Raw genomic sequence first — 18,152 nt, 5'->3', positions numbered from 1 at the left:
CTTGTAAATAAGATTTTCAATCTCAATGGGACTTCCTGCTTAAATAACGGTTAAAAAAAATAAATAGAACAATAATAATAAAAATCAGCTGACTCTGTGTTGTGTTCACTGACAGCTCTGTCCTGACCTCCTCTAAAACCCAGCAGCCATGCTTTGTTTAGAACAATTCCAGGGATGTGAGAGTAAGTTGTGATGTGTGAAGAAGCCTGAATGGTGTTAAGCTGTACCTTGCAAGCTTCTTGACATTATTTATGTCCTCACCACTGTCACCCCAGCATTTAAGATAATACTCATACACTACACCTATATAGCACTTTTCAAGGCACTCAAAGACGCTTTACAAATTCAAGGACACAACAGAAAAAAACAACAGATAAGCAAGAGAGCAAATAAGGGATGAGGAGAAGAAACTGTCAGTGATTGAAAGCAGCATTGAACAGGTGAGTCTATGGAGAGAGAGGGGGAGTCTTGAATGGGTTTGGGGAGTGAGTTCCAGGGGGTGGGAGCAGCGATGGAGTGGCAGAGGGGAGTGTGCTGGTGGGAGTGTGATGACATAGGAGCTCAGACAGGTAGGGTGGGGCCTGGTTGATGAGGGCTTTGTATGTTGTGAGGAGGATTTTGAGGTGGATTCTCTGGGGGATGGCGAGCCAGTGGAGCTGATGGAGAACATGGGTGATGTGGTCATGGATACGAGAGTGAGTGATTCGCTGAGCAGCAGAGTTCTGGATATGCTGGAGCTTATTGAGGGTTTTTGAAGATGAGCCATAGAGCAGACTGTTGAAGTAGTCCAGACGAGAGATGATGAAGGTGTGGGTGAGGGTTTATGCAGCTGAGCAGCAGAGGGATGGACGGGGGCGGGCGATGTTCTTGAGGTTTTGGTGATGTGTTTAATGTGACACCAAGATTTCGGATGTGAGGGGACGTGGATACTGTGGAGCTGTTGATGTTGAGTGTGAAGTTATGGGTGGATTTGGTGAGTGCTTTTGGTCCAATGATGATAATTTCAGATTTGTTGCAGTTTAATTTGAGCAAGTTGGTTTGAAGCCAGGATTTTATTTCACTGATGCAGTTTGTCAGGGTTAAGTGTGTGGCAGTGGAGATTGTCTTGGTGGAGATGAGGAGCTGGATATCAATGGCAAAGCAGTGGAACTGGAGACCATGACAGCAGATTATGTGACCAAGGGGGAACAGGTACAGGATGAAGAGGAAGGGACTGAGAATCGAACCTTGGGGGACACCTTGGGGAGGGGAGTAGTGGAGGATTTGCAGTTATCAATGGAGATGAACTAAAGTCCGTCAGAGAGATATGATTAGTTGATAGCAGTGCCAGTGATGTTAAAGACAAGTAGTCAAGACAAGTCAAGTACCTGACTCTTCTGGGCAAACTCTACATTAACATGAAAGTCTCTTTTAATGCCACTGCTTAGAGATGGGCTGCTTTATATTGCAGACATTAGGACACTAAGGCAGTGCTTGATGGTGTGCAAAGGACCAGAGCAGGTTTGGTTTGTCATCACTTGCTGCTCACTGGAGACATATTTCCCGAGCTCAGTCCCTGGGGCTAAGTTAGGTAATGGAGAAAATATGCAACATTGTCTGCAAAGTTCAGGTTGATGTGCTGCCATGGCACTGCACAGAGTACTGAGAATGGAGAAACTGAAATTGACACCTGCACAGACAGTCACCTCAGTGCCTCCACAGCTTTCTAATGGACCCATGGGTGTCCAAGAACCTGCTGAGACCTTTGCGTGGGGCCTGGGCATTCTGGAGGGACTTTCTGTCAGCCTTTCAAAATTTTAGTACTGCATGTCCAAGTAGTGTTACTTGGTTCATGAGAGGCTTTAGGTAAACATGTGACACACCCGACCACACCTGTAGCTCACATACCTGGACCGGTCTACTGTCAGAGAGGACAATTCTTTTAAATCACATGATCCAAAGGAAACCGAAAGAAACTACAAACATTAAAAGCTGCGTGGCCTCAAACAAAACACATAAATGCACAAGAAGATAACACCAAACAGGCATCAACAGCTACTGGACACCATCAGGTATACCAACCACGTCTTTCCGTTTCATTAGTTTAGGAACGTAAGCTCATGATTAATAACTGCTTTAATTTGTCTTCAACAGACCGTGGATCAAAAGTCACATAATTTGTTAGTGTAATAAAAAGGAGCCTGGATTGCAGTATAAAAAGCTTAATTTCTCAATTTCAGATGTATTACTGGAGGTAAACCATCACCACGCCTTTTCACAGGCACAGCAACTAAGGTAAGAATTTCTCTTTTTTTTTTTGTGATACCGACTAATGTGACTGTAAAATTTACTTTTGAAGTAAAAAGTTTTCACAATTAAAGAACTGTTAAATTTGTTATACCTACAGTATATAATTTTCTGCTGTGTTTAAACCACTACTTAATTTCATGTGTGTGTGTGTGTGTGTGTGTGTGTGTGCGTGCACAAAGGGTTATGGTGTACGTGTTAAAGGTAGGATCTGGAGGATTTTCAAACAAAACAAAATATAGACATATACAAATGAAATCCTGCTTAATCATCACCTATGGGCTTCTACTCATGTGTGGTGGTGACTCTGTTTGCAGAGCTCCTGCCCTTTAACTGTATTTTGATGTTCTTCCGTACCTCCGGGCTCCGTACACCCGGGAGAGTTGAGCCTGATAGGAGGGGCCGAATTTGAATGTGTGTTTACAAACAGCAACTGGAAAATCCTCCAGACCCTACCTTTAATATTAAATAATATTACCACTACATAAAAAAAGCTTTATCTTTCTTTCTTAAATATTTTGAAATATTAAGTCTCCAATATTCTGTTAACATTTTTCATTTTGGTTGGCATAAATAATGTGGTTCTATAAAGTGTTTCTTGTTAACATGTTGCCTTAATATCTAATTGTAGCAATGATGAATTGGGTGAAAAGACAGTTCACATCTTCCCCCAGTAAGATACTTAGAAATTTTTTAAAACTAAAAAAGATAATAACAGTAAATGACACATTCTTAATTTATGTGAAGTTTTCTCCCCCTAAAATGTAACTTATATATTACATCAACTTGTGCACTTCAGCTTCTCCTGAGCCATGGAGGGACATACCATGGAGGTGAGTAATGTGTTTAATAGTTTTGGTGCCTCTGGTGTTTAATGGCTTTTCATCAGCTAACTATTTTTAAAACCAAAGCTGTACAACTGCACACAGTCATGTGTTAAGCCTGCCTGCTGTTATGTTTATTTTTTGTTGTCAGCCTGAGAGACACGATAGTTTGATTTCAAGGGTGTCTGTAATGGTAAAGCACACCATATGTAAAACTGATTTAAACAAGTAAATGTAACATTTAACCTTTTCTTTATTAAACAGCCATAAAAACAGAGACCTGCAGTATGTGAATGATTATCAGCCTCATAACAGTGAGGTCCAACAGCTCAGAATTCTGCTTCATGGACCCTCTGGTTCTGGCAAGTCCAGCTTCTTCAACTGTGTTGACAGCGCTTTACAAGGCAGAGTCACTGGTCGGGCTTTGGTAGATGCAATCTCTCACGACAGCTTCACCCAAAAAGTATGAATCACTGAATTTTCTACATGTACCTGCTATGATAATTGCACCACACAGATCAGGCGAGCACCAGTGTTGCAACTAGTTGTGATGAAACTGATGAGCAAGACACAAACTGCTATATGGCCATCACTCAATAGGTGGCACTGTTGTCCTTATAACTGCACTTTTCTGTGTTACAGTACAAAAGTTACAAATTCCAAAAAGGAGGACCAGGGACGTTTTACCCTTTTGCCTTCACTGACATCATGGGCCTTGACAGGGAAACCAACAGAGGAGTTTCTGTGGAAGACATCAAACTGGCCATGATGGGACACATTAAAGATGGATATACTGTAAAATATACTGAATTCATTAAACTTTGTTAGATATTTTTCAGTAATACAATCCAGCTTTATATTTTCATTTAAAGATATTAAAGACACATGCAAAACTTATTCTTTGATCTAATTTGTTTTCCAGTTCAATCCTCTCAGTAAAATATCCGAGAATGATCCAGACTACAACAAAGACCCCGCTCTGAAGGACCAAGTTCATGTTCTGGTTTGTGTCGTCTCTGCTGAGACATTGAACATCCTGAGTGATGAACATGTAGCAAAGATGAGGGAAGTCAGACTGGCAGCCAGAGACATGGGTAAGAGTTATTGGGTTAGTTATTGGGTTTCATAAATTTAACCCAATAACCTGAAAAACATTAACTTAACTGACTCAGATTCTGCCCTATATTCGCAGGAATTCCCCAAGTGGCCATTCTCACCAAAATTGACAGAGCCTGTCCAGAGGTCAAAAAAGACATAAAGAACGTGTATAAGAGCAAGCACCTGAAGAAACAGGTAAGTTAATAAAGGTGACTGACTTTGCAGTTTGTCATTCTAATATTGTAACACAAAAATCTCCTTTGATCAGCTCTTTGCTGTCATTCCTTAAATATCAAATTCTTCATATTTAGATGGAGGAACTGAGTGCGGCGCTTGGTATTCCAGAGTACTGCATCTTTCCTGTGAAGAACTACCACTCAGAGATCGACACAGACGATGACACTGATACACTGATACTGAGCGCACTGAGACGCATCATTAACTTTGGAGAGGATTTTGTCAACAGCCTGTAGACCTCCATACTGCTGAGGCTTTATCACAGTGTGGAAAAAAAGTCCATTTGTGAACAGGAATGACATAAAGGGCTTGTATTTACATGCATGTAATGCATACAGTATCTGCTATATGGTATGTTGTGTCGCTTCTACCTTGCTGGATAAAGTATAAATAGGCTGTGCATCAACTGGAGGTAGTTAAAACCTAGATGTGCATAAAGCAGGCTTGGATCATTCTCAATATCCACTTAGAGTTTAGAATCATAAAGTAGTTGGTTATGCTTTGTTGATGCAGGTGGTAATCTCTGGTGTTAAACAGGTCAAAAGAAAGCTAAACGTCTCTGTTAAAACTGGGCATAGACTTTGTTTTTAGACGACTAGCTACATTTATCTTTAGTTCCGACAGTGATTTCTGTTTGAGTGTTTGGACCTGCTCTACACTGAAAGATTGTGCTACAGTACTGCTGTTCAGGTAAAACCACAATAAATAACAAACATAATAAAATTTGTCATTAGTTTCCTTCGTTTCATTCCAACTAGTCCATACCATAGACTGTGCAAATAATGAACGCAGAACTGAATGTCGAACTAATAAGAACTAATGTAAAACTAATGTAGAATGTTCTGATTTGAGTCGTCAGGACAGAGCTGTCAGTGAACACAACACAGAGTCAGCTGATTTTATTATTATAATTATTATTATTATGATAAATTAACCTTTATTTAACCAGGAAGTCCCACTGGGAGTGAAAATCTCTTTTACAAGAGAGACCAGGCCAAGGTAGCAGCCAATCAAATCACATTTAAAGTGAATGGTCATCATTGACAAACCAAATCATAAAGAACGCATTTGTAATAAAACATAGAGATCCATATTATATTAAATCAGGGCTATGTAAAACGGAGGAGGTGGCATGCATCTTTCCTACTTCCAACTTTTTTTGCCCATGTAGATTAATGGATGAAAAGTTTAAATTCTGAACATTTCAACACTTTCACTGACACTGCATCACCTGTTACACGTCAGTGTGTCTACGAGCCTACCTGGTATTAGCATGTGTCTCAGGTGATCCAGCCACAAGCTGACATCTCTAAACCCAAGTGTAAGTAAGTGTCCCTTTTACTGGCCCGTTTGTGGCTACACCTTCTGACAAATAAAGGGTTGTCTGCATTAGAGGCCTGGTCTGGTTGCCAAGCAGTAATAGAAGTTCTTCGGATGTATAAAACTGGGTTGTTGGTCAAATTAGGTGTCCATTCCTCGATTACCCTGTAAGTTATTCATATTCCTTTAGTCCGTATGGGTCCTCAGATCCAAAGAATCAAAAGTGTTTTTAATAAAAATTCATACAAGTTTTGAGCATTGTTTTAACGGGATAAATTGGTGTGTGTTCAAAGGCCTGTCCCAAAAATAGGCCTGTTGACTTCAGTGATTTAAGTAATAATAACCTGGGCTATTAACTGAAGTTTTACAGTATTTAATATAGTTCTATGTAATTTTTTTCTGCCTATTTCTTTCTTTACAAACATAATTTAATAAGCAGTGTAACTGTCATGGCTGGCCCCTCCACATTATTACAGACATTTCACTTTGTTCTGTCTTTACCAGAGGGCCAAGGGATAAAATGTACTGACTGTAATGACTCAGTATGACCAGCAGAGGCTGCTAATTAAGGCTGGGCATCACCACTGATTTCCTGAATTGATTTGATTCCAATTCAAAGGGTCCCGATTCGATCTGATATCAGTTCGACTGCTGATTTTTCAGTTACAGTGCCAATTTTTGCTGGTATGTGAAAGAAATTCTCAGAGAACTAATAGAGTAACAATTACAAGGAATTATTTTTTAAAAGAATAAATTGACAACAGGATTAAAACTGAACATTTTATGACTAAACGTTTCTAGAGCAGCAACAGTAATATTAAAATAGCAAAGTCACAATATAAACTTAGTATCTCACTGGAAAACAAAATGAAAATGTTAATAAAATAAATCATATTCCTGAAATCACAACTCCACTGCGGCGTCTTTACTCCGTGTTTTTGTGTGTGTGTGCGTAAAGGTAGCACAGCAGCCAGGGCGCACAGACAGCAGTATAATAAATTACACCCAACTGTAAAAAAGTAAGTTAAGACTTACAGATAAAAGAGCCAGTGACGTCGGAGCTTCCCAAAACTATGATCATTCATGACTTAGTGCTGCAGCTCATTTCCTACCAGTGTTAAAGCTTCACACATCCGTGGGAAAAAGTGCATATTAAAAGATCAATCTCGGATTTTACGAATCGATATCGGGTCATTCCAGTGAAGATCGATTTGAATCAGATGAATCGATTATTTTAACCCAGCCCTACTGTTAATACTGTAATTTATTAAAAACCACACTCAGCAGATGAAGCACAGTTTACCAAAGCAGAAAACCAAAGGTTAAGAACAGATATTTCCATAAGTCATTTAAGGGGCACTCTTTTGAAGAAAGAAAGTGCTGATTTGGTTGTCAGGGGTTGTTCTGGCTTTTACTCAGAGACTACAATCGTTCTAATAGAAAGTCTGTATTACAAACCGAGCATGCAACAAAGTCAGGATGTTAGAGCATGAGGTTTTATCAGCCTGCGGAAATTGTTTCACCAAAAAAGGAGAATAAAATCCATCAGCTTATCTAAAGCATTTACACATATATGGGTTCTAGCTGAAAAATGAAATTATCCTCTTAAAAGCATGAAGGCACCAACATACTGTATAGATCAGTAATCCTTCTTTCTTGTGATAGTTTTTGTCTTACAAATCATAAAGCCTGGGATACATGGACACAGCCAAAATAACTTTCTCTTCCATTTTCTTGGTTTCTTGGTTGCCAGGGTGACGAGTCCCGCCCCATGTGATTGGTTGCCTGAACAGGTGTGGCTGGTGACATCACCAGTGCCTTTCTGAAAAGTTCTGAGATTTTTTACTTTAATACTCGAGGTGGTCGTGACAAAAACATTGGAGCGCTCTTTTCTTATAAGAAAATTACATTAATTTAAAAAAAGACGCCAGCACTGGGGGGAAAAAGCATGTGGACACATCCCATCAAGTAATCCACTGAATACAAGTGATAAATGCATTTATTTTACTCACATAGCTATTGCATTTCCTCAGTGTACTTTATGGCTGCCACAACAATTGCGTACAGTGTGTGAATTTCATTTTTGAAAACTGTATGATGATATGTGGGAAAAGTAGTGATCGTCTATGCTTTCTTAAATACAGTGTGATGACACACTAAATATCTAACAACCACGACAACGTTGTGACGGCTGGTGATGTTTTCAGCTCGTCAGTCAGTATGTGCGTGTGTCATAATGGTTTAACATGGTCCAGGTGACACCAACTGTAGCAGGAACTACCACAGAAACCATTTTGAGTATATTGGCAGGTGTTCTGGTGTCTTGTCTGTTGACAGATTTATTTTCGAGACAATAGCATTACAGCTATACAAGATGCAGTCGCTAAAATTTGCAGGTTTATAGCGATCAAAGTTAAGGTCGAGTTCAAAGATGGGTGTGATCTGAACAAGGGGGCTAGGAGTAGGGGATAGAAGGAGGGTATGGGACCATTGCCCACCCAACTTTACACCCGGCTCAGGAAACTTTACAGATATGCACCTGAGATCACAATGAAGGCAATGTTCAAAGATGGGTGTGGTCCGTCCAAGGAGGGGAAGAGAGGGCTTTGGTGAAATGAAAACAGACTTTGGAGAAATAGCATTTTGAAATTAAATCTGCTGAAACTGAAAAATAACATCAAATTAATATTGTCTTTAAAAATGACCTCCAGTGAACTCTGATACTGTGAAAAAGGAAGGATAGAATATTATTTCATCATAACTACCTATATAATAAAATCTGTTGGATTATTTCACATAATGGTCAAATAACAATATTGTGTATTTATTCATGTTTATTTATTTCAGTGTCTTTCATTGAATCTTACACAGTACAAACATACATCATTTTTGCAAAGCCAGGTTTTGAACACGTTACATATACTTTATTCAGGAATTTCATCTACTAAACTCAACTAAAAGTCATGCAGTGAAGCCTCACATGATGACATAGTACTGATATATTAGTGTCAACTGATGAATGAATGAATGAATCAATCAATCAATCATTCAATCAATTGCCACATCAAATCATAACACTCCAGTGAAATGTCTTCCCGTCAGTTCCTTCAACTTGTGCATTGAAATATAATACTTTTTTGTCTCTTCTTACACTGTAGTGAGAAGAGCTGCTTTATGATTATCCATCTTTGCAGACTGGCTGCTGTGCATGCGTTTACAGAATACCTAATGTTTAACATAGCTTACTTACACATACATGTGTATACGAATGTAACACTGTGCAGGAGAGGTTAGAAGCCAAAAATGATTCATGAAGATACACAAAGACTGCATAATTCATCAAACTTTCTTTTTTGTTTTCATGCTTTGATCAAGGTTTGTGTCAGCAGTATGTTGGTCTAGAGGTCGCTGAGGAAGTCGTCTCCAAAGGTAATCATCTGTCTCAGTGCGTTCATTATCAGTGCATTCATGTCATCACTGATGTTGGGATCTGGATCATAGTTCTTCACAAGAAAGATGCTGTTTAGTGGAATGCCCAGCAACGTGTTTACTTTGTCGACCTGAGTTTGGAAGGAACAGTATTTTAGTTCATCAGTAAATCACAGAGTGATGAACACACGAGATTTTTGTTTGGAAATACTGAAACTGAAGTTGGATATTAAATTCTAACATTAAAAGTCTAAAAATGATTTTAAAAAACCCAAATACAAACTTACCTGTTTCTTCAGGTAGATGCTCTTATAGGCATTGTTTAGATTTTGTTTCACCTTAGCACAGGCTATATCAGCTTTGGTGAGAATAGCCAGTTGGGGAATACCTGTCAACACAGAAACCTAATCAGTATTTTAAACATTTGTTTTGCTGGTATTTTGAGTCATAAAACCCAACCTGGCACCATTATTCCACACAGAGTAATAACTATGTGCTGTCTGCTCTTACCCAGTTCACTGGCTGTCAGTCGCACTTTTCTCATCTTCTTCACCACTTCATCACTCATTATAGATAGTTGGTCAGCAGGAATGACACAAACCAGAACTTGAACTCTGTCATTCAGAGTGGGAGATGACCTGTAGCCTTTATCACCCTCCTTCAGCCGTTGTGTGGGATTGAACTAGACAATAAGAATGCAGTCAAATAATGTTTTGTTTGAGCAATGCAATGTATTTTAAAAAAAAAATGTTTCATGCAAAATAGTGAGAAAAAAAGGATAACTTAAAGGTACCCTGTGGATTTTATGGCCTGAAATAATGCAGTTACTGAAATAGTGTGGGTCCTGTTTTGTCTCATGCAAATGACGACACACATGTGCACCCATGTGCATGCTGGTTTCACACATTCACATTCTTCCCCTGATCTACAGGTGGCAGTAATGTATCAGAAATGCAAAAATGCAAAGGCAGGAAAGAAGAAGACTTCTTGCCGTGGTAGTTAGGGAATGAGGTAAAAAAATGCATTTGTCAGATCTCAAGGATACACACATTGGCTCTCTTTCATCAGTCTATCTTACAGACTAGCGCAGATCCAAATGCAGAAATCATCTTATGACAGGGGTCATGACGTTGACCCTTTTCTTTTTTTTCTCACTTTCTTCTCAAACTCACTAAACTCCTCACTTCCTAAAAATATTTATCAATCCAATGCTGACACACACACACACACACACGCACACACGCACATACGCACACAACAAACAAACAGACACACACACATATCCAGCTGTTCATACAGCTTTTCAGTATAATAATAATAATAATAAATTTTATTTGTAACGCACTTTATATTTAACGAAAAATCTCAAAGTGCTACAACAGCAAGAAAAGAAAAAAAAATTAAATTTATTATTATCATTATTGTTGTTATTATTATTATGTCTCTACACCTGTTTTCACTTTATCTGTTATCACTGCATTACACAATAAGAAAAAAAAATAGCCTACATATTAGTGTGCGTGGCCGTGCGTATCAGGTCTGCTTCATTTTGGGCATAACAAGTGGTGGAGGAGACACAGACACACCTTCTGTGTCCGAATTAATCACCTAGGCTACTAGTATTTAAATAATTACACTGTTGGGAGTGTTTCTTTGTTTTTTAAGATGTTTTCATGTAAAATGATGTAACCATGCTTTCAGATAGAGCCGGGCACAGGTGGTGGCGACCATAATTTTTAAGGTGATTAATACACTATGTGGCTACAAATATTTAGATGTCAGTAAAAAAAAAATGGTCTAATCACAATTTTCCAACTCAGCCAGACTAACTGCGCTGCACTGCAAGACCATGCTGACTCAAACTTGTGTACACGAGCTGAGACCTGACGTATGTTTGAGTGACTGAATGTACATGTCATTTTTTTTTCCCACAACAAAACTCCACAGGGCCTCTTTAATCACGTCAGAGTTCAAAGGACTGTACCTGGTGATTTTCTTCCACATGTCCTTTCAGGGCCAGTATGACATCGTCCACATCAACTCCTCTGTCAGTGTCTTTCTCAAAGCCCATGATGTCATTGAAGACGAAAGGATAATGGCTCCCTTGACCTTTTCTGATCTTGTAAGTTTTGTACTGTTAAACAGAAGGTGCAATTATTTGCATTATTTTAACAAACCTTTGTATCACTTGCCACACAGCAGCAGGGTGAACAGGCTGTGAGTGGGGGGGTACTGTAGTTCCCCTCTGTGCAGGCACACCATCTTACTGATATCACTAATGCTCAGTTTTGTTCTGGGTGGTTTTAATCAATTAAACACTGTTAACACTCAGAGTATATATGGATTACTTTGTTTCTGCACACATTTTATTTATTTTAGTTTGTGCTGATTCTAATTTCTTCCTCCATTTCGTATATTCCTAATGTGTTTTTTTTTATTTTCTTACTCTAAACACATAAGCAATGTTTGAAAAAAAAACCTGCAACTAAACTGTGATTATCATAGGAAATGCATTAATGTAGTTAGCAATCCAAGATGCTATTTTATCCACTTTCATCAAGTTATTGATAAGTATTAATAATAATAATACCTTTGTGGTGTAGCTTCTCCCAGAGATTGCATCTGTTGGAGCTCGACTGGCAATTCTGCCTTGTAAAGCAGTGTCAACAGAGTTGATGAAACTGGACTTGCCGGCACCAACTGGTCCATAGAGAAGAATTCTGAGATGACTGACGTCTTGGTTCCACGGTTTGAATGATTTCACAAAATTGAGATCTTCCTCTTTGTTCCTGTTTCATGATGGAAAATCGTTGCATTAAAACACTGTGATATTTTTATTATTAAATCCATTAGCCACATTGTGATTGCTGCTCTGTTGTCGCACACATCAACCAGTCAACACAGCAACAAAACACTTCAGTGATATGTCAAGGAGCAGAGCCACACATCGAGGCCAAAATGGCACCACACAGACTTTATATGTATTAATACTCACCATGGCAGATTCCTCCATGGCGTACTCAAAAGTGCTGAAGAGCAAATAACATATGTTACCACACAGTAAGACAAAGCTGTATTTTAATTTCAACACCTCAATTATTATTCACAAATATTATCATTCTAAAGATTTAAATAACTTTTGCAATATTTGGAATATCATACTTGGAGGTGGACTTGGAGGTGGACTTGGTGATGAATTTCCTCCCCCCATAGCTGTAAAGAAGGACATTTACATGTAAATGTGCATGGATTCAAATAAGAAAATCTGGAGAAATTACTTTCATTTCCTAAAACCAAAAGCTAACATAAGTTGGAGACTCTTATCTAAGTATTAAAATGTTTATTTTATTTTTAACGTGACATAAATAACATAAATTACATACTAGATAATGATAACAGGAGACAAAGAGGTAAAACCATTACTTAATAACAATTATGTATTTTGTACTGTAGAGTTCAGCCATTAATTTTTCCCCAAATTTGGAGGCTATACTTTGAAATACTTGAATTATATCTATAATTAAAGTGTTTTTCTGTATCGAATAAATGTCATAAAAAGACAAGTAATGAATCGAAGCAATTACATAAAATAAGTAAAACATTAACAATAGGTCAAACTCAGGATTGAGGTTTCATTTCCTTTCAATTTCTAGCTCTACAGAACATTTACAACTTTGAGAAAAGAAGAATAATAACACCATAAGAGTAACTATACTACTACGATTTGTATTCTGTTACTGAGCACACAAATCATCACATACTAAACAAAGTGCACTTTTGCTTCCCAATCAGAACAGCATATTAAACTGAAGACAGGCGTAACAGAAAGCTCTTACCTTTATGTAGCTGCTCTGGACACAGTGACACTGCAGTATTGAGAGGAGCATCTTTTTATAGGTTCTCCTCTTGCTTTCACTTTCAGCAAACCACATGACTTACAGGAAATCTTCATCTACCAGAGGGGTATTCCAGGTAGAAGGTTCAACAAACTCTGAGTCTAACCCTGAACTCTGAGTTGATTTACCCTGAGATGGGAAACTCTGAGTTACCAGTTCCAGAACAGCTGATCTGAGTTAGTTCAGTCAACGCTGAGTATGTTCACTCTGAGTTAAACCGACAATAAAAAGCCATCATCAATGGAGCTCCGACTCCATGATTCACCATGGCAACAGGTTAAGAAAACACAGTGCCTCCATTTTAATCCAGTGGATGTAGAGATATTAATGCATGTGTAGCAGACAGTGCACGTTTATCTTTAAAAGAAGAGCCTGAGTCAGAGCGAGGAAAGTGTAAATAAGTTAACCATAAAGTTAATAAAAAAGTTTTATTCAGTGTTGTCTGTTTATTCATCATTTATCAGACTTATATTTCCTTAATGAAGATGAAGTGATGGAATCTGACTGTGTATCAGGCTGTCGATACATTACATTATATTAATAATATATAATAATATATTTGTTCAGATTTAATTTGATGGGGAAAACACAGGAGGCAGCAACTGAAAAATAGGAAGATTTAAAACATATAGGCTAGGCTATAGATCAAAGACATAAAGACATGACCGTAAACTCACAGTCTGACCCAGTAATAATATGTTTGGTGATTTGCACCTGAAAAGACGTTGAGGTTAAAATACAGTAGATTTGAAAATGTTGCACATCTATTTGTATCTTGACTCAACAGCATTCAGTGACTTAATTTCAGATACAAATGTAGTAAATTTAAAGACAGTGAAATGCTGCACCATTGCTCACTCAGAAATATTAACATATAATCCCCAATATTAGGCTATAGGAATTATGTTCCATCAGTGCGACCAATGACATCAGTGACAGAGATCATTAGTCACTGATACTACGTGTCTAAAGCTTCATACCGATTTTTAAAATTTAAATAATTAGACCTACACATTATGTGCAATAAACATTTGGGAGCTGCTCTAACAGACTGACAGTCTGGTCCTTGTGCAGTGTTATAAAAAATAGACTTAGACTGTGACAGACGGTAAATCTCCGCTAATTAATGCGCTTCGATACAAGCTTTGACACAGACTGAATGAATGAGGAAATGAAACAGCGTGTAAGAGGGAGGAGACAGAGAAAAACTCAGGGTTTATTGAAGAAAACCTGTCAGCGAGCAGGTTAGGTTCACAGAGTCTGTTACCATGGTGACTGACTCAGGGTTTCAGTTACCTCTCTTTCTGGAACGGATAACTCAGAGTTTCCCTCATCTCAGGGTTAACTTACTCTGAGTTTTCACATAACCCGCTTTCTGGAATACCCCCCAAGTCTATTGGACTGTTTGTTGTTGATAAGTGGGGTGGCTCCAATGACAGGGAGAAAGGGAGGGAATATTTCCTCCTGCCTTTACTTTAATTTTCCAGCAAAACATGTAACATAAAACAAACTTTCACTTTTCTTGATGTTTGATATTGAATATTTGATAGGGTGAAGGAAAATGTAAATAGTACATTTATTGAACGCACACCCGTTCCGACTAACAGTTGCATAAAGTACTAGTTTGCATAATAAGAGGACAAGTGCAGAGGAACGTGGCTGCTTGAGTAGAAAATATCAGTAGATGCACCTGAGATGACCTTTCGATAGCAGATGCACCAGACATGACCTTGTGACAATGTGCAGGTGAAAGGAAACAAAGAGCGTCTCGTGAAATGTGTGTAGCAGAAGCGACTCACTCACAGCGGCCTTGTGGGCAGCTGTGTTTCCTGTTCTGATATGTGTTTCAGAGAAAAGGGGAACTGGAGCAGCTGATAAACTATGATCATTCATGACTTAGTGCTGCAGCTCATTTCCTACCAGTGTTAAAGCTTCACACATCCGTGGGAAAAAGTGCATATTAAAAGATCAATCTCGGATTTTACGAATCGATATCGGGTCATTCCAGTGACGATCGATTTGAATCAGATGAATCGATTATTTTAACCCAGCCCTACTGTTAATACTGTAATTTATTAAAAACCACACTCAGCAGATGAAGCACAGTTTACCAAAGCAGAAAACCAAAGGTTAAGAACAGATATTTCCATAAGTCATTTAAGGGGCACTCTTTTGAAGAAAGAAAGTGCTGATTTGGTTGTCAGGGGTTGTTCTGGCTTTTACTCAGAGACTACAATCGTTCTAATAGAAAGTCTGTATTACAAACCGAGCATGCAGCAAAGTCAGCATGTTAGAGCATGAGGTTTTATCAGCCTGCGGAAATTGTTTCACCAAAAAAGGAGAATAAAATCCATCAGCTTATCTAAAGCATTTACACATATATGGGTTCTAGCTGAAAAATGAAATTATCCTCTTAAAAGCATGAAGGCACCAACATACTGTATAGATCAGTAATCCTTCTTTCTTGTGATAGTTTTTGTCTTACAAATCATAAAGCCTGGGATACATGGACACAGCCAAAATAACTTTCTCTTCCATTTTCTTGGTTTCTTGGTTGCCAGGGTGACAAGTCCCGCCCCATGTGATTGGTTGCCTGAACAGGTGTGGCTGGTGACATCACCAGTGCCTTTCTGAAAAGTTCTGAGATTTTTTACTTTAATACTCGAGGTGGTCGCACAAAAACATTGGAGCGCTCTTTTCTTATAAGAAAATTACATTAATTTAAAAAAAGACGCCAGCACTGGGGGGAAAAAAGCATGTGGACACATCCCATCAAGTAATCCACTGAATACAAGTGATAAATGCATTTATTTTACTCACATAGCTATTGCATTTCCTCAGTGTACTTTATGGCTGCCACAACAATTGCGTACAGTGTGTGAATTTCATTTTTGAAAACTGTATGATGATATGTGGGAAAAGTAGTGATCGTCTATGCTTTCTTAAATACAGTGTGATGACACACTAAATATCTAACAACCACGACAACGTTGTGACGGCTGGTGATGTTTTCAGCTCGTCAGTATGTGCGTGTGTCATAATGGTTTAACATGGTCCAGGTGACACCAACTGTAGCAGGAACTACCACAGAAACCATTTTGAGTATATTGGCAGGTGTTCTGGTGTCTTGTCTGTTGACAGATTTATTTTCGAGACAATAGCATTACAGCTATACAAGATGCAGTCGCTAAAATTTGCAGGTTTATAGCGATCAAAGTTAAGGTCGAGTTCAAAGATGGGTGTGATCTGAACAAGGGGGCTAGGAGTAGGGGATAGAAGGAGGGTATGGGACCATTGCCCACCCAACTTTACACCCCGGCTCAGGAAACTTTACAGATATGCACCTGAGATCACAATGAAGGCAATGTTCAAAGATGGGTGTGGTCCGTCCAAGGAGGGGAAGAGAGGGCTTTGGTGAAATGAAAACAGACTTTGGAGAAATAGCATTTTGAAATTAAATCTGCTGAAACTGAAAAATAAAAAAATAACATCAAATTAATATTGTCTTTAAAAATGACCTCCAGTGAACTCTGATACTGTGAAAAAGGAAGGATAGAATATTATTTCATCATAACTACCTATATAATAAAATCTGTTGGATTATTTCACATAATGGTCAAATAACAATATTGTGTATTTATTCATGTTTATTTATTTCAGTGTCTTTCATTGAATCTTACACAGTACAAACATACATCATTTTTGCAAAGCCAGGTTTTGAACACGTTACATATACTTTATTCAGGAATTTCATCTACTAAACTCAACTAAAAGTCATGCAGTGAAGCCTCACATGATGACATAGTACTGATATATTAGTGTCAACTGATGAATGAATGAATGAATGAATCAATCAATCATTCAATCAATTGCCACATCAAATCATAACACTCCAGTGAAATGTTTTCCCGTCAGTTCCTTCAACTTGTGCATTGAAATATAATACTTTTTTGTCTCTTCTTACATTGTAGTGAGAAGAGCTGCTTTATGATTATCCATCTTTGCAGACTGGCTGCTGTGCATGCGTTTACAGAATACCTAATGTTTAACATAGCTTACTTACATACATGTGTATACGAATGTAACACTGTGCAGGAGAGGTTAGAAGCCAAAAATGATTCATGAAGATACACAAAGACTGCATAATTCATCAAACTTTCTTTTTTGTTTTCATGCTTTGATCAAGGTTTGTGTCAGTAGTATGTTGGTCTAGAGGTCGCTGAGGAAGTCGTCTCCAAAGGTAATCATCTGTCTCAGTGCGTTCATTATCAGTGCATTCATGTCATCATTGATGTTGGGATCTGGATCATAGTTCTTCACAAGAAAGATGCTGTTTAGTGGAATGCCCAGCAACGTGTTTACTTTGTCGACCTGAGTTTGGAAGGAACAGTATTTTAGTTCATCAGTAAATCACAGAGTGATGAACACACAAGATTTTTGTTTGGAAATACTGAAACTGAAGTTGGATATTAAATTCTAACATTAAAAGTCTAAAAATGATTTTAAAAAACCCAAATACAAACTTACCTGTTTCTTCAGGTAGATGCTCTTATAGGCATTGTTTAGATTTTGTTTCACCTTAGCACAGGCTATATCAGCTTTGGTGAGAATAGCCAGTTGGGGAATACCTGTCAACACAGAAACCTAATCAGTATTTTAAGCATTTGTTTTGCTGGTATTTTGAGTCATAAAACCCAACCTGGCACCATTATTCCACACAGAGTAATAACTATGTGCTGTCTGCTCTTACCCAGTTCACTGGCTGTCAGTCGCACTTTTCTCATCTTCTTCACCACTTCATCACTCATTATAGATAGTTGGTCAGCAGGAATGACACAAACCAGAACGTGAACTCTGTCATTCAGAGTGGGAGATGACCTGTAGCCTTTATCACCCTCCTTCAACCGTTGTGTGGGATTGAACTAGACAATAAGAATGCAGTCAAATAATGTTTTGTTTGAGCAATGCAATGTATTTTAAAAAAAAAATGTTTCATGCAAAATAGTGAGAAAAAAAGGATAACTTAAAGGTACCCTGTGGAGTTTATGACCTGAAATAATGC

General features: G+C 38.2%; 3 protein-coding genes and 1 long non-coding RNA gene across 7 annotated transcripts in view; 2 read left to right on the top strand and 2 right to left on the bottom strand.

Moving 5' to 3' along the window:
* Positions 1–1,913: 1,913 nt before the first annotated feature.
* On the top strand, positions 1,914–5,145 carry LOC125880051 (interferon-induced protein 44-like). The gene is made up of 9 exons (XM_049562283.1): positions 1,914–2,051; positions 2,220–2,274; positions 2,918–2,959; positions 3,086–3,119; positions 3,375–3,573; positions 3,753–3,905; positions 4,033–4,204; positions 4,303–4,403; positions 4,520–5,145. Exons 3-9 carry the CDS (start codon positions 2,920–2,922, stop codon positions 4,679–4,681), a joined length of 861 nt encoding a protein of 286 aa, XP_049418240.1. The 5' UTR covers positions 1,914–2,051; positions 2,220–2,274; positions 2,918–2,919; the 3' UTR covers positions 4,682–5,145.
* Positions 5,146–8,581: 3,436 nt separating this feature from the next.
* The window catches only part of LOC125878962 (interferon-induced protein 44-like), a 48,538-nt gene continuing 38,967 nt past the window's right edge, over positions 8,582–18,152 (bottom strand). For 2 of the 3 annotated variants that reach the window (XM_049560509.1, XM_049560508.1), the window contains exons 2-8: positions 12,357–12,407; positions 12,190–12,223; positions 11,785–11,983; positions 11,179–11,328; positions 9,705–9,876; positions 9,482–9,582; positions 8,582–9,325 (exon numbers count right to left, since the gene is read on the bottom strand). In XM_049560509.1, coding sequence (XP_049416466.1) covers positions 9,164–9,325; positions 9,482–9,582; positions 9,705–9,876; positions 11,179–11,328; positions 11,785–11,983; positions 12,190–12,223; positions 12,357–12,405 — 867 coding nt within the window. In that variant the 5' untranslated portion in view covers positions 12,406–12,407 and the 3' untranslated portion in view covers positions 8,582–9,163. Of the gene's footprint in view, positions 9,326–9,481; positions 9,583–9,704; positions 9,877–11,178; positions 11,329–11,784; positions 11,984–12,189; positions 12,224–12,356; positions 12,408–13,030; positions 13,070–18,152 lie in introns of those variants that run through there. The other variant, XM_049560506.1, reaches the window with a different exon arrangement.
* Positions 16,720–18,152, bottom strand: part of LOC125878964 (interferon-induced protein 44-like) — a 39,709-nt gene continuing 38,276 nt past the window's right edge. For both annotated transcript variants that reach the window (XM_049560511.1, XM_049560510.1), the window contains 3 exons: positions 17,841–18,012; positions 17,618–17,718; positions 16,720–17,461 (listed from right to left, as the gene is read on the bottom strand). In XM_049560511.1, coding sequence (XP_049416468.1) covers positions 17,300–17,461; positions 17,618–17,718; positions 17,841–18,012 — 435 coding nt within the window. In that variant the 3' untranslated portion in view covers positions 16,720–17,299. The remainder of the gene's footprint in view (positions 17,462–17,617; positions 17,719–17,840; positions 18,013–18,152) is intronic.
* Positions 17,171–18,152, top strand: part of LOC125878965 (uncharacterized) — a 35,899-nt gene continuing 34,917 nt past the window's right edge. Inside the window, exon 1 of the long non-coding RNA XR_007447819.1 lies at positions 17,171–17,276. This is a non-coding gene — a long non-coding RNA (uncharacterized LOC125878965). The remainder of the gene's footprint in view (positions 17,277–18,152) is intronic.

The sequence above is a fragment of the Epinephelus fuscoguttatus genome, linkage group LG19, assembly GCF_011397635.1.
Source record: "Epinephelus fuscoguttatus linkage group LG19, E.fuscoguttatus.final_Chr_v1".
Taxonomy (NCBI): domain Eukaryota; kingdom Metazoa; phylum Chordata; class Actinopteri; order Perciformes; family Serranidae; genus Epinephelus; species Epinephelus fuscoguttatus.
The sequence above is the reverse complement of the archived record's forward strand: the minus strand, read 5'-3'. Positions and strand labels throughout refer to the sequence as shown.